The following is an 18488-nucleotide window of genomic DNA, read 5'->3' on the forward strand; positions in this document are numbered from 1 at the left end:
CAAGAGTCTCTTTCCCAGAAGGAAGCCTCTGGTCTGCCCCTTTGAGTGCAGAGAGGTGGGATAGACACAGGTGGGATGGACACATGGGGTCCTATGGATCCAGACTGGAGCCAAGCAGCAGCTAGCTGGAGATCTACGGGCAAGTTATCTGACCTCCCTGTGCTCTGTCTTCTCAAATGAGAGAACAGGGAGTTGCTGGGATTAACTGAGACAAAGTAGGTGGCTGGCACACCTTGGACTGTCGGTCCCTGTCAGGTGCCTCCCACCTGCCTAAGGGGGGTTAGGGTTGCTTTAGTTGGCAGAGATGTTTAATCAGAGTACAGATCTCTGAGCTGGCGGAAAGCTTCAGTCTCTGGCCCAGCTCCACACCCTTCCCTCAGACCCCTACCCCCGGTTCCAGGGTTCCCGCCCTTTTAAAAAGCCAAGGAGGTCCAGAAAGTGAAAACACTTTCAAGGTCACACAATCTTTCAGCAATAAAATATTTCATTGTCTTCTTATACAGACAGATAATGGCTCTCTGAAGTTAAGCCCAGTGTCTTTCATCTCAATGTCAGACTTCCTTCTTGTGTTCATTAAATTCAAGTGACACCATTATAGGACAAAAAGAATCTCTATGGGCAGTGGGTACTACCTAAGTGGGAAGTTCCTGACAATAGCTGCCAGCAACTGAACCAAATTTTACAACTGTATTCTTATCCCCTAAGCCAGCAGTTCTGAAATTGTCCAGGGACCCTTGGGTCCCTGAAGTTAAGATTATTTTCATCACATTACAGTAACATTGGCTCTTTTCACACTCCTCTCATGAGTGTATACTGTGGTGTTTCCCAGAAGCTGCATGAGCGATATTATGATCGACTGCAGGCAGAAAAAGAGATGAGAATTCCTGTCTTCTTGTAAGACAGTAAGGAGATTTGCAAAAAAATGTAAAACAAAGCCACTCTTTTACTCAATTTTTGTTTTGAAAGATTTTTTTTTTTAACGATGTTATTTGTTACCACAAAATGGACTTATTTTTAAATGAATATCTTAAATGTTTCTCAATTTTATTTTCAAATATGGTAACTATTGGTAGATATAAATTCACACAAACAAAGCTCTTTATGGGTCTCTGAATATTTAAAAAAAAAGGGTCCTTTGACCAAAAAGGCCTGAGAACCACTGTCCTGAGCTAAACTTAGACTCAGGTGAGTCTGATAAAGGGAAGCCACTCATACTTGCTGCTCATCTGCTTTATCGACGCTTAGGACACAGCTCCAGAAGCAGCCTGAAATTCACTTTCCGAAGCATTTGTGAACCACGCCACATCAAATGAGAAGTAACACTCAGTTCACCCAAAGGCAAAATCATCAGAAAAATTCCCTGCATAGACCATGTTATTAGCCAGTGAAAACACCTTTGCATGGCTAACAGCCTTTCTCAGAGAACCATACCGTCTACCAAGTAGGCCATCACTGATCTTTTCTACTTCAGAGATCAGGGAATATTGATCTTAAGGCCCTGGAAAGCAATATTCTCTTAGTACTGCATCAAAATCCATGGTCAGCTACGGTGCCAAGGCAAGGGGATTTCTCGTTTCAGACAAAAACAGTAAGGCTATTTCTGAGGCTACAGGTCAACCGAACAGCATGCAGGCAACTTTATGCATATTCCAAAGCTTTTTCTTTGTGTTGAAAATAAGGTTTAGCGTGAACAACCATGCAAGAAAACAAAAAACACTTCCAAAAAAAAATGTCATCTGGTTTATCTGCTATCCAACATGGGTGTGAAAAAACTTGCTTAAGTCATTTTTTAAATGTAAACACTAAAGAAGAACCACATAGGAAAATGCTCCACAAGAGAGCTCTATCCCTGGGCTCTGGAAGATAAATGACAGGTGGGTTAAAGACACAGCAGTCTGTGTGCCGGGGGACACTCCAACCCACAAGACTTGATTCTAAAATGGTTGCGCATAGGGCTGGCTGTCCATCAAACTGCCAGACGCTGAAAGGCCAGGGAACTGATGGATTCTAACACTTAGATAGCACCCTGGCCTTTTTGATCCATGAGGGACTCGCTTTTTTCTATCAGGATGCACAGAGGAGACTCTGCTGATGATCTGTTTGCAAACAGTTGGAGAGGTGGGGCTTTTTTCCCCAAGGAGCCCCGGACTCGCATCTGTGTCAGGGGCTCTATAGATTTCCAGAGCCCACTGAGAAGGACCAACTCCACGGGCAACAGGGTGATTGTCTTGTGCACGACAAAGATTTCCAGAAACTGCTAGTTATATCAGGCATGTTTTTAAAACCTAAACGGAATAAAGGTCACGAAGAACCCTGGATTGGCTGGGACTGGGCTACAGGATGCAGCAGGCTGGGGTCCAGAATATCCCTCTGGCTTCCTGAGATTGTCTTCTTGCAACATGAGCCAGAATAAGGTGGAAAACTAATCAGTGTTTTCTGTAATGTCACACAGACTAGCTCCAACTGGGAAATGACCTAAATGTCCAAAATTAAGGAAATGGTTTAATATTGGACAGTGACCAAAAGAGAATACTATGCTTCCATTACGATGAATAATTGAAGACTGCAGAACACTTTTCTCTTATGGTTAGAATAAAGGACAGAACACAAAAGGGGAGTATACATTGTAGGCACAATTATATAAAAATTGTGTGTCTATGCAAACACTGTATGATCTCATATACTGAACCTAAAATGAAAAAAAAATCAAACTTGTAGCGAAAAGACTGTTGGTTGCCAGAGGCAGGGGGTGATGAATGGGTAAAATGGGTGAAAGGGGTCAAACGAGAAAAGCTTCTAGTCATAAATGTCCGGAGGATGTAATGTATAGCAAGGTGACTATAGTTAATACTGTACTGTATATTTGAAAGTTGCTAAGAGAGTAAATCTTAAAAGTTCTTATCACAAGAAAAAATTTTCTGTGTGGTGATAGATGTTAACTAAACTTACTGTGATCACTTTGCAATATATAAATATATAGAATCATTATGCTGTACACTTGAAATATAAGGTTACATGTCCAGTATATCCCAATAAATTTTAAAAATTATGTCTGTGGAAGGTAACATAAAAAGTTATTTCAGAGTGCTGAAGTTATAAATAACATGAATTATCACTATTGAATTTCTTGGTTACCTAGATCACTTCAACCTGAGCTCAAATAAGGTATCAGTCATCTTAAATTGACATGATGATCAATATACTGTTATTTAATAATGAAAATGATCCTGTACTCAGCTGCCTCTTGTGGACATTTACTGTTGTCTGCCCAGATGGATGCCCCCTCCCACCTTTCTCTGGGAAATGCCCCTTCTAACCATGTGGTCAAAGGGGTGCCCCCATCTTCTTAAAGCACCTGTCTTACTTGTTCAGGGCAATTACCCCAAGCTTGCCAATCACAATCTTCTACATTTTAAACTGGAACTGTTCCCTGGCTGGAAATTAAGATCCAGGAAACTGCTAGTGACAATGATGCAGCCACAGGCAGGAAACGACGCCCATGGGTGAGGAAGGGCCCACTGGGGTCTCTGGTCCTTTATCCTGGAGGCCCACGTGGATTACCGCATTTCCCACTGCCTGGTGGGTAAGCCCATCAGTCTTCTACTTAGTTGGTTTGAACTGGCTTCGGGCGATCACAACCAGAGGAAGCCCAACGCCTCTGCAGCCCCACGTAATCAACACGACGGAAAACACAACAGATCCTACCTGGGGAGCTTTCGTGAGGAGAAGAGCAACTTCCGGATTGTTGTGGTAGCGGGCAGTCTCCAGCGGGGTCTGGCCTGCCTGAGGAAAGACACAGGGAGGACAAGTGAGTGCGGGACACCAACCCTGCACACACACAGCCCAGCCGGGGCAGCTCTCCGGGGAGCGGGCAACCTAGCACCCAGGCACGCCCACTCCCACGCTTGCTCAGTGAGACACAACCACATGGGACAGGGCCCTGCTCTCGAGCCTGAGCCCAGCCAATGAGGGCGCCCAGTCACACCTGAGGACTCAGCAACAGAGGGTTAAGTGCTAACAGGTGAGCAGTAAGCCATCTAGGAGGCAAAGGTCTGGGGCACCGCTCACCAAGGCAGGCTCCTGGAAAAGAGATGTGGGAGGTTAAAAAAAAAATCAGACAGGGTCAAGGTAGAACATCTCACTTGAGGAAACACAAAGGATCATAAAGTCCAGCCAAGCAATGCGTTTTCCCTGGAGAACGATGGAGATGACACCTGGAAGGGCTCAGAGTCTCGGCAACTGGATTGTGAAAAACAATTAGGAGGCTCTGGCCACAGCGGAGGCTCTAGAGAGAGTAAGCCAAAAACCCGAAGCTGGGAACAGTGGGATTCAAAGGAAGGGAAAGTGCTCGAGGAATCACCCACTCCAGGTACTAGAGCTGGGGGTGGAGACAGAGGCGGGAGACTAGATACGGGAGACTTTCCCCAGTGTTAACACCCCAGACTCTCCACACGGTCGGCTCTGAGTCTGTTTCAGGAGCGCAGAGACCACAGGCCAGCCTCAAGGGAGAGGGGGCACCTGAGCTGGCGCCTGCTATAGGATCTGGGAGGGAGACACAGAAAACAGGAAGGCGATACGATGGTTTTGGAGAAAACAGTTTTGAGGAAGATTAGTTTGGAGGTCATTTTTTTGAGGACCCCCACATCTGTTTACCAGCCTGAAACTCACTTTCAGTAACGTCCACTTGCCAGTTTACTTGGGTGCCCTGACCCCTGTCATGCCAGGATGTGCTCACTGAACTGCTTGAAGATGAGTCCTCAGGGTCTGTCAACTCACAGGGCTGCTAGGAGCAAGGGTCCCCTCAAGTCCACGCCTGCGGGCCCCAGGGTTGTGGTGTCCGCGCAGCTCCACGCTGAGCCCCGGAGTCGGCAGAAGTGGTGAGGTGGTAACAACACGCCCTGATTTGGAAAGGAGTGGGAATGGCTCTAGAAAGCACTGCTGCAGCCCCACTTACATTATTAACAATGGTTCCATCTGCTCCGGCTTCCAGTAAGATTTTAACCACCTTCTTGTGATTTAGGGCAGCAGCAACATGAAGTGCTGTGTCTCCAGCCTGAAATTAATCAGAAGAAAGCTGGCTAAAACCCATCCAGTCATGGCCCACAGCCCTCCAGCTTTTCATCCCATCGCCTGGTGGTGGCTTTTTAAAGTCAAACTGAGATTTATTTGCCTTAGACTGATAAACAGCCCTTCGCTAGGATGTTAGGTGGTTCTTTTGAAAGATCTTGGAACTGAAAGAACTATGCACAAATACTGCATTCCTTTCTCACTGGGGATACCAGAAATCATGGGACAGGATTAAATGCAGGGGGCATTTAAACTAATACTGGGCTGGCGTTGTCAAGAGCGGTGGCACCCAACGCTACAACGGAGGCAGGATCATGGGCAGGTAGCCAGGTGCCCTGGACCATGTCCCTCTGCCCAGGCAAGGATGGACAGGGAACCCACCGGCTTCTGAGCTAGAATGAGCAGAAGCTTCGAAGATGACTACTTCTACAGGCCCTGGAGTAATATCCCAGCCCTGCAGCCACCCTCGAGGATGCAGACAGGCCACCGGGAATCACCCAACAGGCTGGGGTGTTTTCTGTCTGGGTGGAGTCACTGATAATCCGTGTTCACTTAACACCAGCTGTTCAACCTCTTACGAAATAGCCTAAGTTCTTTTTGTTGTTTAAAAAACAAAATGCTTGACTATCAGCTGTGCAACGGACAAATGCAGCTTGGGGGCCAATTCCAAATGCAGATGCTGTCTTTATCCCCAACAGAATGACAGCAATAAGTCAGACCAATGTGGGAGAAGTGAAGCAATTCGTTCTCTACTGGAAGGTGATCAAGAAGGCGCCCTGCTACTTTTCCAGGGCAGCATGGAAATCCAGCCACCCCAGGCCCTCCTCCCGCAGTGAGCAGCGGGAAAGTGTTCATCTCACCTGAGTCACCTTGTTGTTTTGGGGGATGCTCTGGAGCCGTGATTTCCAGTCTTGGCTACTCACTGGAATCAGCTGAGAAGCTTTATAAACTACTGATGCCTAGGTCCCACCCAGACATTGACTTAATTAGTCTGGGGTGTGGGCAGGGCGTGATAATTTCAGAGCTCCCAGGTGATTAAAATATGCCACCCAGGTTGAGAAGCACCAGTTTGGCGAGGGCTGTGTTGGGTCATCTAGTTCTAATGAACTAGAATCTGCTGGAAGGATGTAGAATGACAGTATTTAGCTACTTTATTAGGTCAGTGGTTCTCAATCCTGTCTGCACACAGGCCAGGAGTTTTTTAAAAAACGAAACAACACATACCATTGCCTGGACCTCATCCCCAGATGTTCTAGTCACTTAAATCGGGGTGGGATTCAAGAATGGTATGTTTAGTTCCCCTGTTGATTCTAATATGCAGCCAGAGTCAGAAACGACCATCACAGGGTATATTCAATTTGAATCAATCTTTTTTTTAAAACTTCATATTTATGCACCCAAACTCAGAGAAGCCAAACAAGGCATCACTTAGGTATCCATAAATAACAAGACAACTTTTTAAAAATCCAAATGGATACTGAAAATCACACACATTTCCATAGGACGCTGTAATATCACAGCTTTATTTCAAAACCCCACTATAAAGCATATATCCTGATCATGTACTGAACTTTACAGAAACGAGAGACTCCATCAGCTCACATAAAGGTGGCAGTGCAAGGAACACAGCTCAGGAGTCATGCGACACCTAATTCCTTTGCTTATTTACCAAGTCACTCTTCCTTGTGGGTTTCCACTGAAAACAAAACCCTGCCTGGGATCTACAGAAAATGTTCAATATGCAAACATGGTGATGTGCACTGGAATGATAAGGGAACGCTTTCTCCGGGAGGCCAGATAAACCAGGACCATGGGAGGTGAGGGGAACACCCATGCAAAGACCAGCACTGGTTGAGTCCCAGACCAGGAGAGGGCACCCCCTCCCAGCAGCCTCCCCCAACCCTGGTTTGTGCTAACACACCTGACAGTTAGCCTTGAGGGAAGGGGGCTGACAGCCATAGGGAGGACACATGCACTGACCTGGTTCTTTTCATGGACAGAACAGAAAGCACTGAGGAGGAGCTTAATGATGGACAAGTGATTATAGCGCGCGGCAACGTGCAAACAGGTGTCGCCTGCCTGCGGACAGAAATCAAACTCTAAGCACAGTTTGAGCAGTTACAAAACAAAACAGAGAAAGTAACAAGAAGCTCATTTAAAAGCTAGCAGACTAGCATATATTCTTTAGAGGGTACTGGCCTGGATTATAAGCATCTCCCTTACCACAGATGCTCACTCCATGACTCAGTCCTTTTCTGCCTGCAGCCCTGCTCTTTCCCACCACGCAGGCTCTGTTTTGGGTTTCAAATGCTGGATGCCTGCTCCCCTGGAGACCTTCATAAGCGCTAAGGCAGGCTCCGCTTAGCCAGCCCTTAATAAGACTCCATTAATCTCAGCTGCTCATTAATCCCAACCGCTCCTACAACCCCAAGGCTCTGCAATCTACTGATTAAAACCAATAGCACTGCTTTGAAAATGAGATTTCCCCATCACAGATCCATTGTGCCTGGAAGGACCAGGGAGGCAGGGTGAGCCATAGGATTGTAAGTGCTCTAAAAAAGTCAAGAGCACCCCATTTTAGTAGGGCCCCACTGTCCCACGTGAAGCAGCGTAGTCTGGGGGAACTGATGAGGAAGCAATTGCTGGGCATAATAAAAAGCATTCAGAAAAACTCAGGATCAGGACCTTCCTTAGCAGTCACAGGCCAAACTGCTCCCGGAGAAAAAAAACAACAAAACTGGAGACAACATCACAACGTTTTGCAGTGCTCCCCTAACATTGCCACTCAACCTCCGCTCTATCTAGAGAAGCCAGCCCTCAGCATCACCTTCTCCCCTGGGTTAAGAAGGAGCCAAGCTCAAAGCTGAGGTTCAGAGCAGGCTCAGAACCACCCTACATGAGCATGCTCCTAATCAGGGGGCTGCAGCCAAGGTCATTTTGGAGAGAAGCCTCAGTCAGATTCTCTAGGCGTGTGGCTAAGGGATGGGGTTGATAAAGGAAACACAGCTTCTGTGGAGGGAAGAGGGATGCCCACAGGACCCTTCAGGTCAGGAACCTCTATGAGCTACTGAACCATCAGCTCATCCCAAGGATGCCTCGGTAATGGATTTGTAGATGCTGGATGTGGAGTATCAGATGGCTTCCTGATACAGCATCAGCCAATATTTGCTTAGAGTACAACACTATGTGGGCAGAGGCTTCTTGAAAACATTTAGACTCATTTGCTAAACACCTGCTGTACAAAATGATAAAACAGACCAAGGCTGAGGAGTGAGGGGACAAGCATGGGAGAAAAAGTGTTTGCGTTGATTCCTCTTCCTAGCCCCTCCAGGACCCCTTAAAAATTAGCAAAAAAAAAAAAATGGAATACTTTACTGATAGTCCCCACTTTTTACATTTTATCTACACGTGAATGCTCAAGCACGCTTTCAGGGCTATTTTTCGAGGGACACAAGAGCACGAGAGAAGGTGATTTTGTTCACCCACGTTATTTTTGAGGTCGGCACGGGACCCGCCCAGCAGGAGGACGCGGGTGCTCTGGGCGTGGCTGTTTTGGCAGGCCAGGTGCAGGGCCGTGTTCCCCGCCTTGGAGAGAGGCAGAGAGAAAGGAGGACACGTTAGGGACAAGCCTGTGGCAGGGCGAGACTTGCAGAAGAAAGCAATGCTCACGGTCTGTTTCCCGATCGGTGGTCCAAGCTGGGGTGCTTCAGTGGCAAGAACATTTAACTGGGAGTCCAAACAGGCAGAAGAGGCACATCTGTCATAAAACCTTGCTTCTAACTCCTGGCTCTGCCACTTACGCATTGCAAACTGCTAGGCAAGGCTCTTAACAATCTCAGCCTTGAATTCCTTACCTGTAAAATGGAGCGTGACCTCTCCGTGCGGAGGCTGTGGAGAACTGATTCGGACTGCCTAGGAGAGCACCTTCTTAACAGCAAAACGCTGTGCACCTGTAGGGCGCTGTCAGTAAGTGGACCCTTTCCAATATGCTTAACAGCTGTGGCTACAGCACACTACCAATGGGGTGAGGAAGACTGAACAGGCCACTTTCTACACTGCAGACTAAAGGTAACAGATTTAACTAGCAAGGCTTTTTCAAACCTTGTTTTTTCTGGAAACATCAAAATTTGAACCATGGACAAGGTCCCCGTATAACAGGCACTACAGTTGCATCTGTCACTCCTGGTACAGATAGTGACCCTCTTACTTTATGGACTCTACCTTCAAAGTCAAAATGACAAGTAAGGTTCAGAATCATGTCCACAGCAATCTTGCAGAAAGAACTCATAACAAGAAGAGGATTTTTTGAAACTAAGGGAATAAGGCCGGCAGTCTGCTGCTGAGCCCTAGAAGAGTAACCAGAAAAGCAGGCAGCATGAGCGGGTGGCAGTCTGAGGGGACTGTGAGCAGCCGGGAGGTTAAACGCATAAGCTCAGTGTCTGTTTTGCTGAGCTGGGTCAGGCCTGCGGTTGTGGGGTTCAGCGCTCTCAGCCTGCCTGTTTATGGCTCCTCCCTCAGCTGGCTTACTCCTCTCTGGATCACACAGCACTCTCTCCCCAGACTCACGGATGGTTTATAGTCTCCTTACCTTTGAAAAGAGGACTGAGTTTTAAAAAGTAGAGGAAAACTGCATACCGCTGGGTCACTGACTTCCCCTCTCGTAACCCTGGCTCTCACTCACCTGGGCAGTCTTTCTTCTTCACTGTGACCTCCAGGAACTTGGAGGAGGGTCTAAGCCTGAGAGCCGAGTGAGCTCAGTGGTTATTAACCCTTGGCTGCAGGCTGGAATCACCTGAGGGAGCCTTGCAATAGACCCGTGCACAGCTGCAACTTTGATGTTCCAGGCCCAGGGCGTGGGGCCCAGGCTGTTCAGGTTTTAGCAGTAAAAGTCCTACATTCTGGGAAGCCCCTCCAGCTACAGCAAATTGAGACAGCTGGTCACCTCGGGCCTGGTCATCAGGCAGGGTTTTTTTTTTCCCCCCTTTTCCTAGGAAATTTTAAAGTGCAGCCAGGTGGAGAACCACTGTTAGCTTAGTCTTCCAAAATGAAGCGTCTGCCCACGTTTTAAACACTCTATTCCCTGTGACAGGGCTCAGAGCTTGGCGTAATTCTCACTGCAGAGAGAAGGTGATCTCAAAGCTGTTGGCTTCATGGGAGTCATTAAATATGTGTGGAATACATGAGTGAAATAAAAGAAATCTGATGGTTGTAGAAATATACCAGTTTACTTTTGCCCATAAGAAAATATCAGTGATGCTGAAAAACATTTGAAGGAAAGAAATGAAAAGACATGGGTTAGAATATACAATTATGGCACATCCATACAATCACACGGGCAACAACAGGGAAGACTCTCAAAACCATTGTGCAAAGTGAGAGAAGTCACAGAGAAAAGGAGGCAATGTTAAAATCTGAAATTAAAAAAATGTGACCTAGACAGATACACAGGGCAGGTATTTTCCCTACCTTGAGCAATAACTACTGATTTCCCAGACAAGGGCTGCCATATTTGCTGAGTATAAAGGACCTTTCTTACACAATGGAATATTACTCAGCCTTTAAAAGGAAAGAAATCCTGTCATTTGTGACAACGTGGATGAACTCAGGGAGCAATACACTAAATGAAACAAGTTAGAGAAAGACAAGTACTGTATGGTCTCACTTCTAAGTGGAGTCTGGAAGAAAAAAAAGTTGAATTCATCAAAACAGTAGGAAAATGGCTGCCAGAAGCTGGGGGGTATGGGTAGGGGAAATACAGAGAGGTTGGAAAAAGGGTATAAACTTTCGGCTGTAAGATGAATAAGTCCTGAAGATCTACTGTAGAACATGGTGACTGTAGTTGATAACACTGTGCTGTATAAGTGAAATGTGCTAAGAGTAGAACTCAAATGTCCTCACTCACACACACAAGAAGATAAACATGTGATGTGACTGATGGGTTCATTAACTACTGGGAATTATCAAATCATCACGTTATACACTTTAACTACCAGCTGATTTTATTTGTCGGTGATACCTCAGTAAATCGGGGTGGGGGGGAGAAGGACTTTCTAGAGGCTTCCCCAGAGGCTGTGGCTGGTGCAGAGTGCAGAATCTCTCTTTTGGGATGGCACCTCACCTGTGCTTCCAAAAGCCTCTGCTGCTTTACCTAGAGAGAGAATGCGTGGCATCTCACAAAACTTTGGGAGCCCTGAGGGGGACAGGAGGGCTACGCTGCAGCGGAGGCACCCTGGCGAGTTGATGGCCCTAATTGTGCCACAAATGAATCACGCGTCTTACTCAAAGACTCCACTGGCTCCCAGCTGAGGTTTCCCTAGCCATTAACTGGGAACCACCTACTCAGAGTTGGCAAAAGCTTACTAAATCATGATCCAGGCCATGTACCACTTCAAAGAAATGGAGAGCCACCAGGCTGCCAGGCAGTGAGCCGGGTGCAACTGGAGACGTTACGATGCGTGGCTTGCTTTTTCCTGCAAGCTTCCGGCCCATGAGGGAACCATGTGAAATATTTAACCAGTAACTAGTAAACACGGCACAGCTGTGAGGGTCCACGGGGTGCTGTAGGAAACAGCCCTGGGAGGCTTTTGGGGAGGGGGAGGCTGCCGCCCTCGGGGACTGGCTGGAGGTCACCAGGCGGAAAGGAAGGAGGTGATGGGAGGGTGAGCCCACTCTGATGGTGTGGGAGGCGCACACCAAACTCTGCCAGAGAGATGACTTCAACAGAGGCTGAGGCCACCCTGGGGAGGCCTGAGACAGAAACAGACTGAGGAGTGTCCCTGGAAGGTTTCTGAGCAGAGGAGGAGCAGGATGGAGAGAGACTAGACAAACTGGCAGTCAGTTATGAGGCTTCTGAACTCATCCAGGGACACATTAATAGTGAGCACAGAAGGACAGGGAGGGAGGCAAGGGGGGGGGTGACATAGAAAAACGAGGAGGAGGAGACGCTGCTGTCCCTCCCCTGTCCCCATGAGGGCAGGGCTGGCTCCCTTAACCACCCTGTCGTAGACCAACAGAGTTCATGGGAGGCTGGAGCCTCAGGTAGGGTCTCCTGCTCACCGAGGAGTTTCAGGCTCTCACTTCCTTTCCGCAGCTCCCAAGCCCTCGCTCTGCTCGGTGAGAAGTCTCCGGCGGGGAAGGCAGGCCACAGCCGCCCTCACCTGTGAACAAGGGAATCTAGTACCTGCTGGGCCTCACCTTGTTCTTGGCAAGCACGTTGGCTCCTGCTTTAACGAGCAGCTTGGCTGATTGGCTGAAACCGTGCCAGGACGCCTCGTGCAGGGCGGTGTTCCCGTCCTGGGGAGAACACATGGGGAGAGAGTGTGTGTTACCCAAGACCTGACCCATCTCATTGTAGTCAATACACTGCAGTGTATTTTAGGGCACGGCCCAGGGCCTTTCTCAGCGGGGGTGTCTCACCTGAACCCAGGAAGTGGTCTGAGTGGCCAGTTTCTCCATCCTCCCACCAATGGTACATAACAAGTACCATTCTAGGTGCGCTCTAGACTTCTGACACACAATGGGTGACTTAAAGCATTAGGGCTTAAGCTTCTCTGGGAACCCTGGTTGAGGAGGGCTCACGTTTAACAGGAAGCCACATCAGGACGCACGGTGTGCCTTCCTCCCCGCCTCTGCTGCCCAGGGGCTGCCCTGCTCTGCTCTGCTCCCGGCCCCAGAGAGAACCCTGCGAAGATCAGGCCAGTGAAGAGTCCAGCTTTGTGCTTTCCAGGGGCCCAAGGGCAGATAGGTAAATCCCACTGCTCCTTTTTCTTCCCCCAAATTTAATCTCACCCAGCTTGATCCAAAAGCCTCAGGGCCCCAAACAAATGAACAGGCACTGAGGACAGTGATTTGTAAATAAGGCAAACAAGTGTCCTCAATAGGCGGCTTTTAAATAAAAATCAATCAATTAAACACAGCTTGCATTTGCTTAACTTACTACTAAAAAAAGAACTGTTAAGTGCAATGCATTGAGTGGGGTGGGGTGGGGCCCTGAGGTAGGGGTGAGGTGAGGGGAAGCATCCAGAGAAGAGGCAGAAACACCCTCTCTGCTGTTCCGGGCCAGGGCGGGGCGGTCAGCCAGGCTCAGTGCAGAGACAGTCTCCAGTTGTGTCCGGGCTCTGGCTAAGACATTCATTCAACACACCAAGACACAGGCCTGACTGCTGACACCCACAAGGGGAAGCCTAGGGTCTCAAAGGCCAGAGAGTTGGGGCATTCTGGGTGCTGGTAATGATCTGCTCCTTGATCTAGGGGTTCACACAGAGGTGCTCAGCCAGGGCAAACTCACTGAGCTGCACACTTACTAGCTGTGCACTTTTCTGTGTTACACTTTAATGAAAGGCTGTCTAAAAAAGTAAACGGGTTGAACTGCACTTGATTGCAAAGTTCCATGTTTTAAGACTGTTTGACAATTTAAAAACACTGGATTAATATATGTCATTGGGATTTTTTTTCCGAAGAATTGATTTTGCTCCCTTTTTTCTTCTAATATAGTTTAAATAAATTAACTCGCTCAATTATTAAAAAAATAAAAAAGGAAACAGTCTGGGACACATCCCTTCCCCAATACAGGCCTCCACAGGTCATTACTTCTAGATTTTTTTTCTTCACTATCTATATTTATTTGGTTGCCCACTGCTGCCACAGAACAGGGGGAAGGATTTAAAACAAAACAAAACAAAACAAAACAAAACAAAACAACACCAATATGCTGGGATATCAGATACTCTTTCAGAGGGACCCTGGGCTGATTTTGTCACGTTAAATCACAAGTGAGCAACAAGACTCAGGAACGCCAAGGTTTTGCACACTGGGAAGTTCTCAAAGTGGGTCCTCAGGCTGATGGCTCCCACTTCCCGCCTCACCTTGTCTTGTCGGTCCAGAGCACAGCCCTCCTGGATGAGCGCCGCGATGACCTCGGTGTTCCCCACCACCGTGGCCCGGTGCAAGGCGGTCTGATCCCCCTGCAGGTGGCGCAGAGGCGAGGACAGGGGTTAGCTCTCTTCCCCCATCACCCTCTCCTCACCCCCTCGCTCCTCCACTGGACACAAGGACATCCCCCATCACCGCGGGCCAGCTGGGCTTTGTGGTCTAGTTAGTAGGCAGTGCGTGCCAGGAAGAGTCATTTTGTTCACAAACTCAGTGGGAACCTGAAGCCAACCGCAGAACAGCCCTCGCCTATCCAGAGCCAACCTCAGGATAAGGGTCAGACCCTCACCAGCCAGCCCAGAGGAGGGCAGTGTGACTGTCACATCTGTGAAGAGTGGGTGTGAGAGCCGGACTGTGTGCACTGTGCAGTAAAACCAGCGGTGCCTGGAATGTTTATTCCTTTCTGAGTCCTCCCGTTCCTGGCAGTCAGGGGACTCACTCGCCTGCTCTGTCAGTTAGCAGCGCTGATAACTGGATGGCGGATGTGTGATTGTTGATTGGACTGGACCTGGCCAAGAGCAATGCCGGGGTTACCCTCGGTCATCCGAGGACGCCAGGGACTCAAGCTATCCCTGCACATCTCTAAGAAGCTTCTCCTGGTGTTTCCTGACAGCATCCTCTCTGATTTAGAAAGCATTTGACCCCTTTCCCTGTGATCAGATTCCTGAGGTTGCCAAACTTCTCTTTCTCTGTGCGGGCACCAAAGGGAACTTGACTTTTCCCCTAACTGCAGTTGAGAGAAGGACTAAAACTCCTAGAGGTAAGACGGTCAAGTCTGTAACAAGAGAGAGGGCTAAAGTGTCTGAGAGCACATCTCATCTCTGACAGGCACTCAGGAAGTCAAGTAGAGACAAATCAAATCCAGCCTGGGAGCAGCCTTGAATGGGGAGATGGGTGAAGAGTGAGGAAAATTCCTGGTCGGAAGAAAGAGGCGTAGGGACAAGAGGGTCTGGAGATGTGAGTGGTGCACAGCCTTGAGAGACACCTGTCACCTCACTGGGCCTCAGGTTCTTTACCTGTGAAGGGAGGGAGTTGATGATCCCCAAGGTCCCTCCCTTCCCTTCCTGGGGTCTATGATTTGGTTGGCAAGAGTTTTTCATAGAGTTTCCTGGTGGAGCACTGGAAGGGTAAAGGACATGCCCCAGGACACCCCTGGTCCTTAGCCCAAGAAAGGAAAGAGAAAAGATTAGAAGACAGAAAATACAGAGGGGTTTAAAAGGCAGATGCACTGCTACCTAGAACTAACATCATCAAATGCTGATTTTACTTACTAACCTCCCTGGAATCTACAACAAATGACAATGCACTTTAAAAGCACTTAATCCCCCCCAAAAGTTCTGGAGATGGATGGTGGTGATGGGTGCATAACAATGTGAATATACTTAATGCTACTGAACTATACACTTAAAAATGGTTAAAATGGTCAATTTTATGTTATGTATAGTTTATCACAATAAAAAAAGCACTTAATCCTATTTAAAAACCAATTCACATTTTAAAAAGCATTCTATTTTATTTATTTTGTTTTTGTTTTGGGGGGAGATAAATTAGGTTTATTTATTTACTTATTTGATATTAATGGACGTACTAGGGATTGAACCCAGGACCTGGTATATGCTAAGCATGCACTCTACCACGGAGCTATACCCTCCCCACCAAATTCACATTCTTAAAAAAAAAACTCCCTTTAAAAATGAATGAGGGGAAATGATTTTTATTTTCTCCCTTATACTTTATAATACTTTCCAACTTTTTAATGTATAATTTTTAGCATCAGGAAAAACTTCTATTTATTAAAAGTCTAAGCTGTACCAATATACCAGTAACTGGACTGTTTATGTCTCAGAATCGTTTCTCACTGTTTATTTGTAGAATTTAAGGGATTTCTGCAGTGATGGGTCAGGACCTCCAGCCCCAGTACCATGATTCCATCCACTGTCCACTGCATTCTATCACAAACCCACCCTTTGGCATCCTAAGCTATTATCCCATTATAAATTAGGTTTTGACTTGGTTTTCTTTTCATCCACCTTTCCAAGACCCCTTACTCAAAAAGGACACTTTCTGTGTGCCATGCAGTCAAAAGAAGAACATGGCCACTGGGTCAGTGGTTGCACAAGGCGTGTGAAGCTGTTACACATCCACTTCAAACATCTTAGGAGGTGTTTCCAGATAAGGTGGACTTAAGGCCCAAACAAGCAATCATGAAAAATTGCCCAGCCTTAACTTTTAAAAACTTCTATAAGATTTTCCAAGCCCGTTTCCCTACCGGAATGGTTATAGGTTTCCCAGAATGGACTTCAACTGCAATTGATTGTTTCTGACCTGATGGTGCCCTGTTCTCAGCCACAGAGGTGAGGCTGCAGCCCGCTCCTTCAGGGTAAATACCGACTTGGTCAGATATCTAACTGCTAGAGGCCTTTTAAGATTTGCACCAACTGCGGCACTCTAATTAGCACTCCTTGGACCAATCAGAACGACTTATTTACGTCATGAAACTTAACCATTCTGTCTGTGCTGTGCATGAAGAGTGGGTCGTGTCCACCACTCTTGCCGGTAAGTCATCCCGCAGCCTAACCTAAGCCTGGCTTTGGGTCAAATGTTTTATTGTGTTTCCCGAGCTGCCACTAAATCAGGAGTTTGGAGCCAGAACGTCATTGTTATTTATTACTTGCTCTTAGCATGAATCTCCTGTATTTGCTTCTCTAGAGATAATTTTCCTTTGTGAAACTCTGGCTCAATGCAAGAAGCTAAATCTAACTTCTAGGTCAGCCTTTAAAAGTAAATTTCCAGATGGATGATCAAGACAAGGAGATCTGATGACTGGTGTGAGGCTGCGGTGGGAACACAAGGGTCTTCAGCCCCTGGGCACAGGTGACTTCTGTGTGACCCCTCTCCTTGCAGAGACCCTTTGCAGCACTGCCTGTCTCCAGGCACAGCTTCCCCTTCGTCTTCAAGCCCCTCAGTCACAGATCCCACTTACAAGCCTGGGTCCTTGCCCTGTCTGTCTGATAAACACGGCTGAAGTGAAGGGCAAAGCCAGCCTTTCCCCACCCTAAGTGGTCCTTGAGCGGGACCATTAGCTTTGCTCACACCACGTGGGGTGGTTCTGGAAGCCTGGGCACTTTCTCTGGTGTGTAAAACCAGCCACCCTAAAGCTACCAAGGGGAGCATTAGAGGCTGAGAGACATGAAATACATACGTCAAGGGCCACCTCGTGCTCTTGGCCTCAGGGCTACTCTTCCCCCGAACACAACACAGCAGAATACCTGAGACCCTCGACTGAAATGGGGTCAGTTACCTGTGGATCAACTCTTCCTCCTATAAAATGAAAACTGACTTGAAGTATTTCCTCTTTGAAATATGACACAGAAAAGAACAAAATGTGTCCTTAATATATACTTATTAAGAGGCGAAAGCAACAACTCTGACATCTTTATTTCTATACAATCTAAATATCAGCCATGAAGTTCTGACACTTGGGAGGGGGTGAAGGTGGGACGAGTGCAGCACTCTTAGCAGCACTGACTCATTTACTTAGTGAATATTTACTGACCCTCTCCTGAGCTCCAAGTGCCATGGCATCTAATTCTCTCATTTAACTGACTGAAAAAACTAAGGCCCAGTGCGGTTCAGGGCCTAGCCTCAGAAAATCAGCTAATTCGGGGTAGCACAGCTGGGCCAGAATTCAAATTGTGAAGGCTTTTTGCGCTCAGCCCAAGCTGTTTGCAGCCTGTGAAGTCCATCAACCTTAAGACAGGCCTAAAAAAAAAAATCAGGTGCAGGGTGAGGCTATAGCTCAGCTAGTAGAGCGCATGCTTAGCGTACACAAGGTCCTAGGTTCAATCCCCCTACCCCTGCTAAAAATAAAACAAACAAGTAAACATAATTACCTACCCCCCAGAAAAAAAACCAGAACAAAACAAAATTACATGCTTGTTAAAAAAAAAAAAAGTGCCTCTGTGGGATGGGGCTGCCTCTTTACGGCATCATCAAGCTTAAGTGCTTTTAGCACAGTGCCTTGGCCAGTACGGGCACCTGAGAAGTATTTGTTGAAGAAGCTTCTGCCAGGAAACTTGCAGAATCAGCAGCTTAGCACTTCAGCAGTTTGATCTGGAACATGCAAATCATGTTCCACAGTGACTGTGAACTGACCTGTTTGCAAAGTACATGAACTGCCACCTCTCGATTTTTCTGACATCAGTGTTTCTTATTTTGGGATTTTGTTTTTAATTTTGTTTTAACTTTTTTCTTTGTGGGGAGGTAATAAGGTTTGTTTATTTATTTATTTATTTTTAACAGAGATACTGGGGATTGAACCCAAAGACCTCATGCATGCTAAGCATGCACTCTGCCACTGAGCTATACCCACCCCACCTCTTACTTTGGGATTTAAGAGGTTTGCAATATTTGAGGTCTAAATCTTTGTTCTGAAATGCTTTTAAGTTCTCTCCCACATGGTGAAAAAGAGTGAGCACAGTGTGGGCAGATTC

General features: G+C 47.1%; 1 protein-coding gene across 13 annotated transcripts in view; it reads right to left on the reverse strand.

Moving 5' to 3' along the window:
- The window catches only part of ANKRD6 (ankyrin repeat domain 6), a 208980-nt gene that overhangs the window by 52228 nt on the left and 138264 nt on the right, over positions 1-18488 (reverse strand). For 11 of the 13 annotated variants that reach the window (XM_074368623.1, XM_074368629.1, XM_074368627.1 and 8 more), the window contains exons 4-9: positions 13932-14030; positions 12262-12360; positions 8554-8652; positions 7048-7146; positions 4955-5053; positions 3706-3783 (exon numbers count right to left, since the gene is read on the reverse strand). In XM_074368623.1, coding sequence (XP_074224724.1) covers positions 3706-3783; positions 4955-5053; positions 7048-7146; positions 8554-8652; positions 12262-12360; positions 13932-14030 — 573 coding nt within the window. The remainder of the gene's footprint in view (positions 1-3705; positions 3784-4954; positions 5054-7047; positions 7147-8553; positions 8653-12261; positions 12361-13931; positions 14031-18488) is intronic. The other 2 variants (XM_074368628.1, XM_074368631.1) reach the window with 2 other exon arrangements.

This window comes from Camelus bactrianus, chromosome 8 (genome assembly GCF_048773025.1).
Source record: "Camelus bactrianus isolate YW-2024 breed Bactrian camel chromosome 8, ASM4877302v1, whole genome shotgun sequence".
In the NCBI taxonomy this organism is placed as follows: domain Eukaryota; kingdom Metazoa; phylum Chordata; class Mammalia; order Artiodactyla; family Camelidae; genus Camelus; species Camelus bactrianus.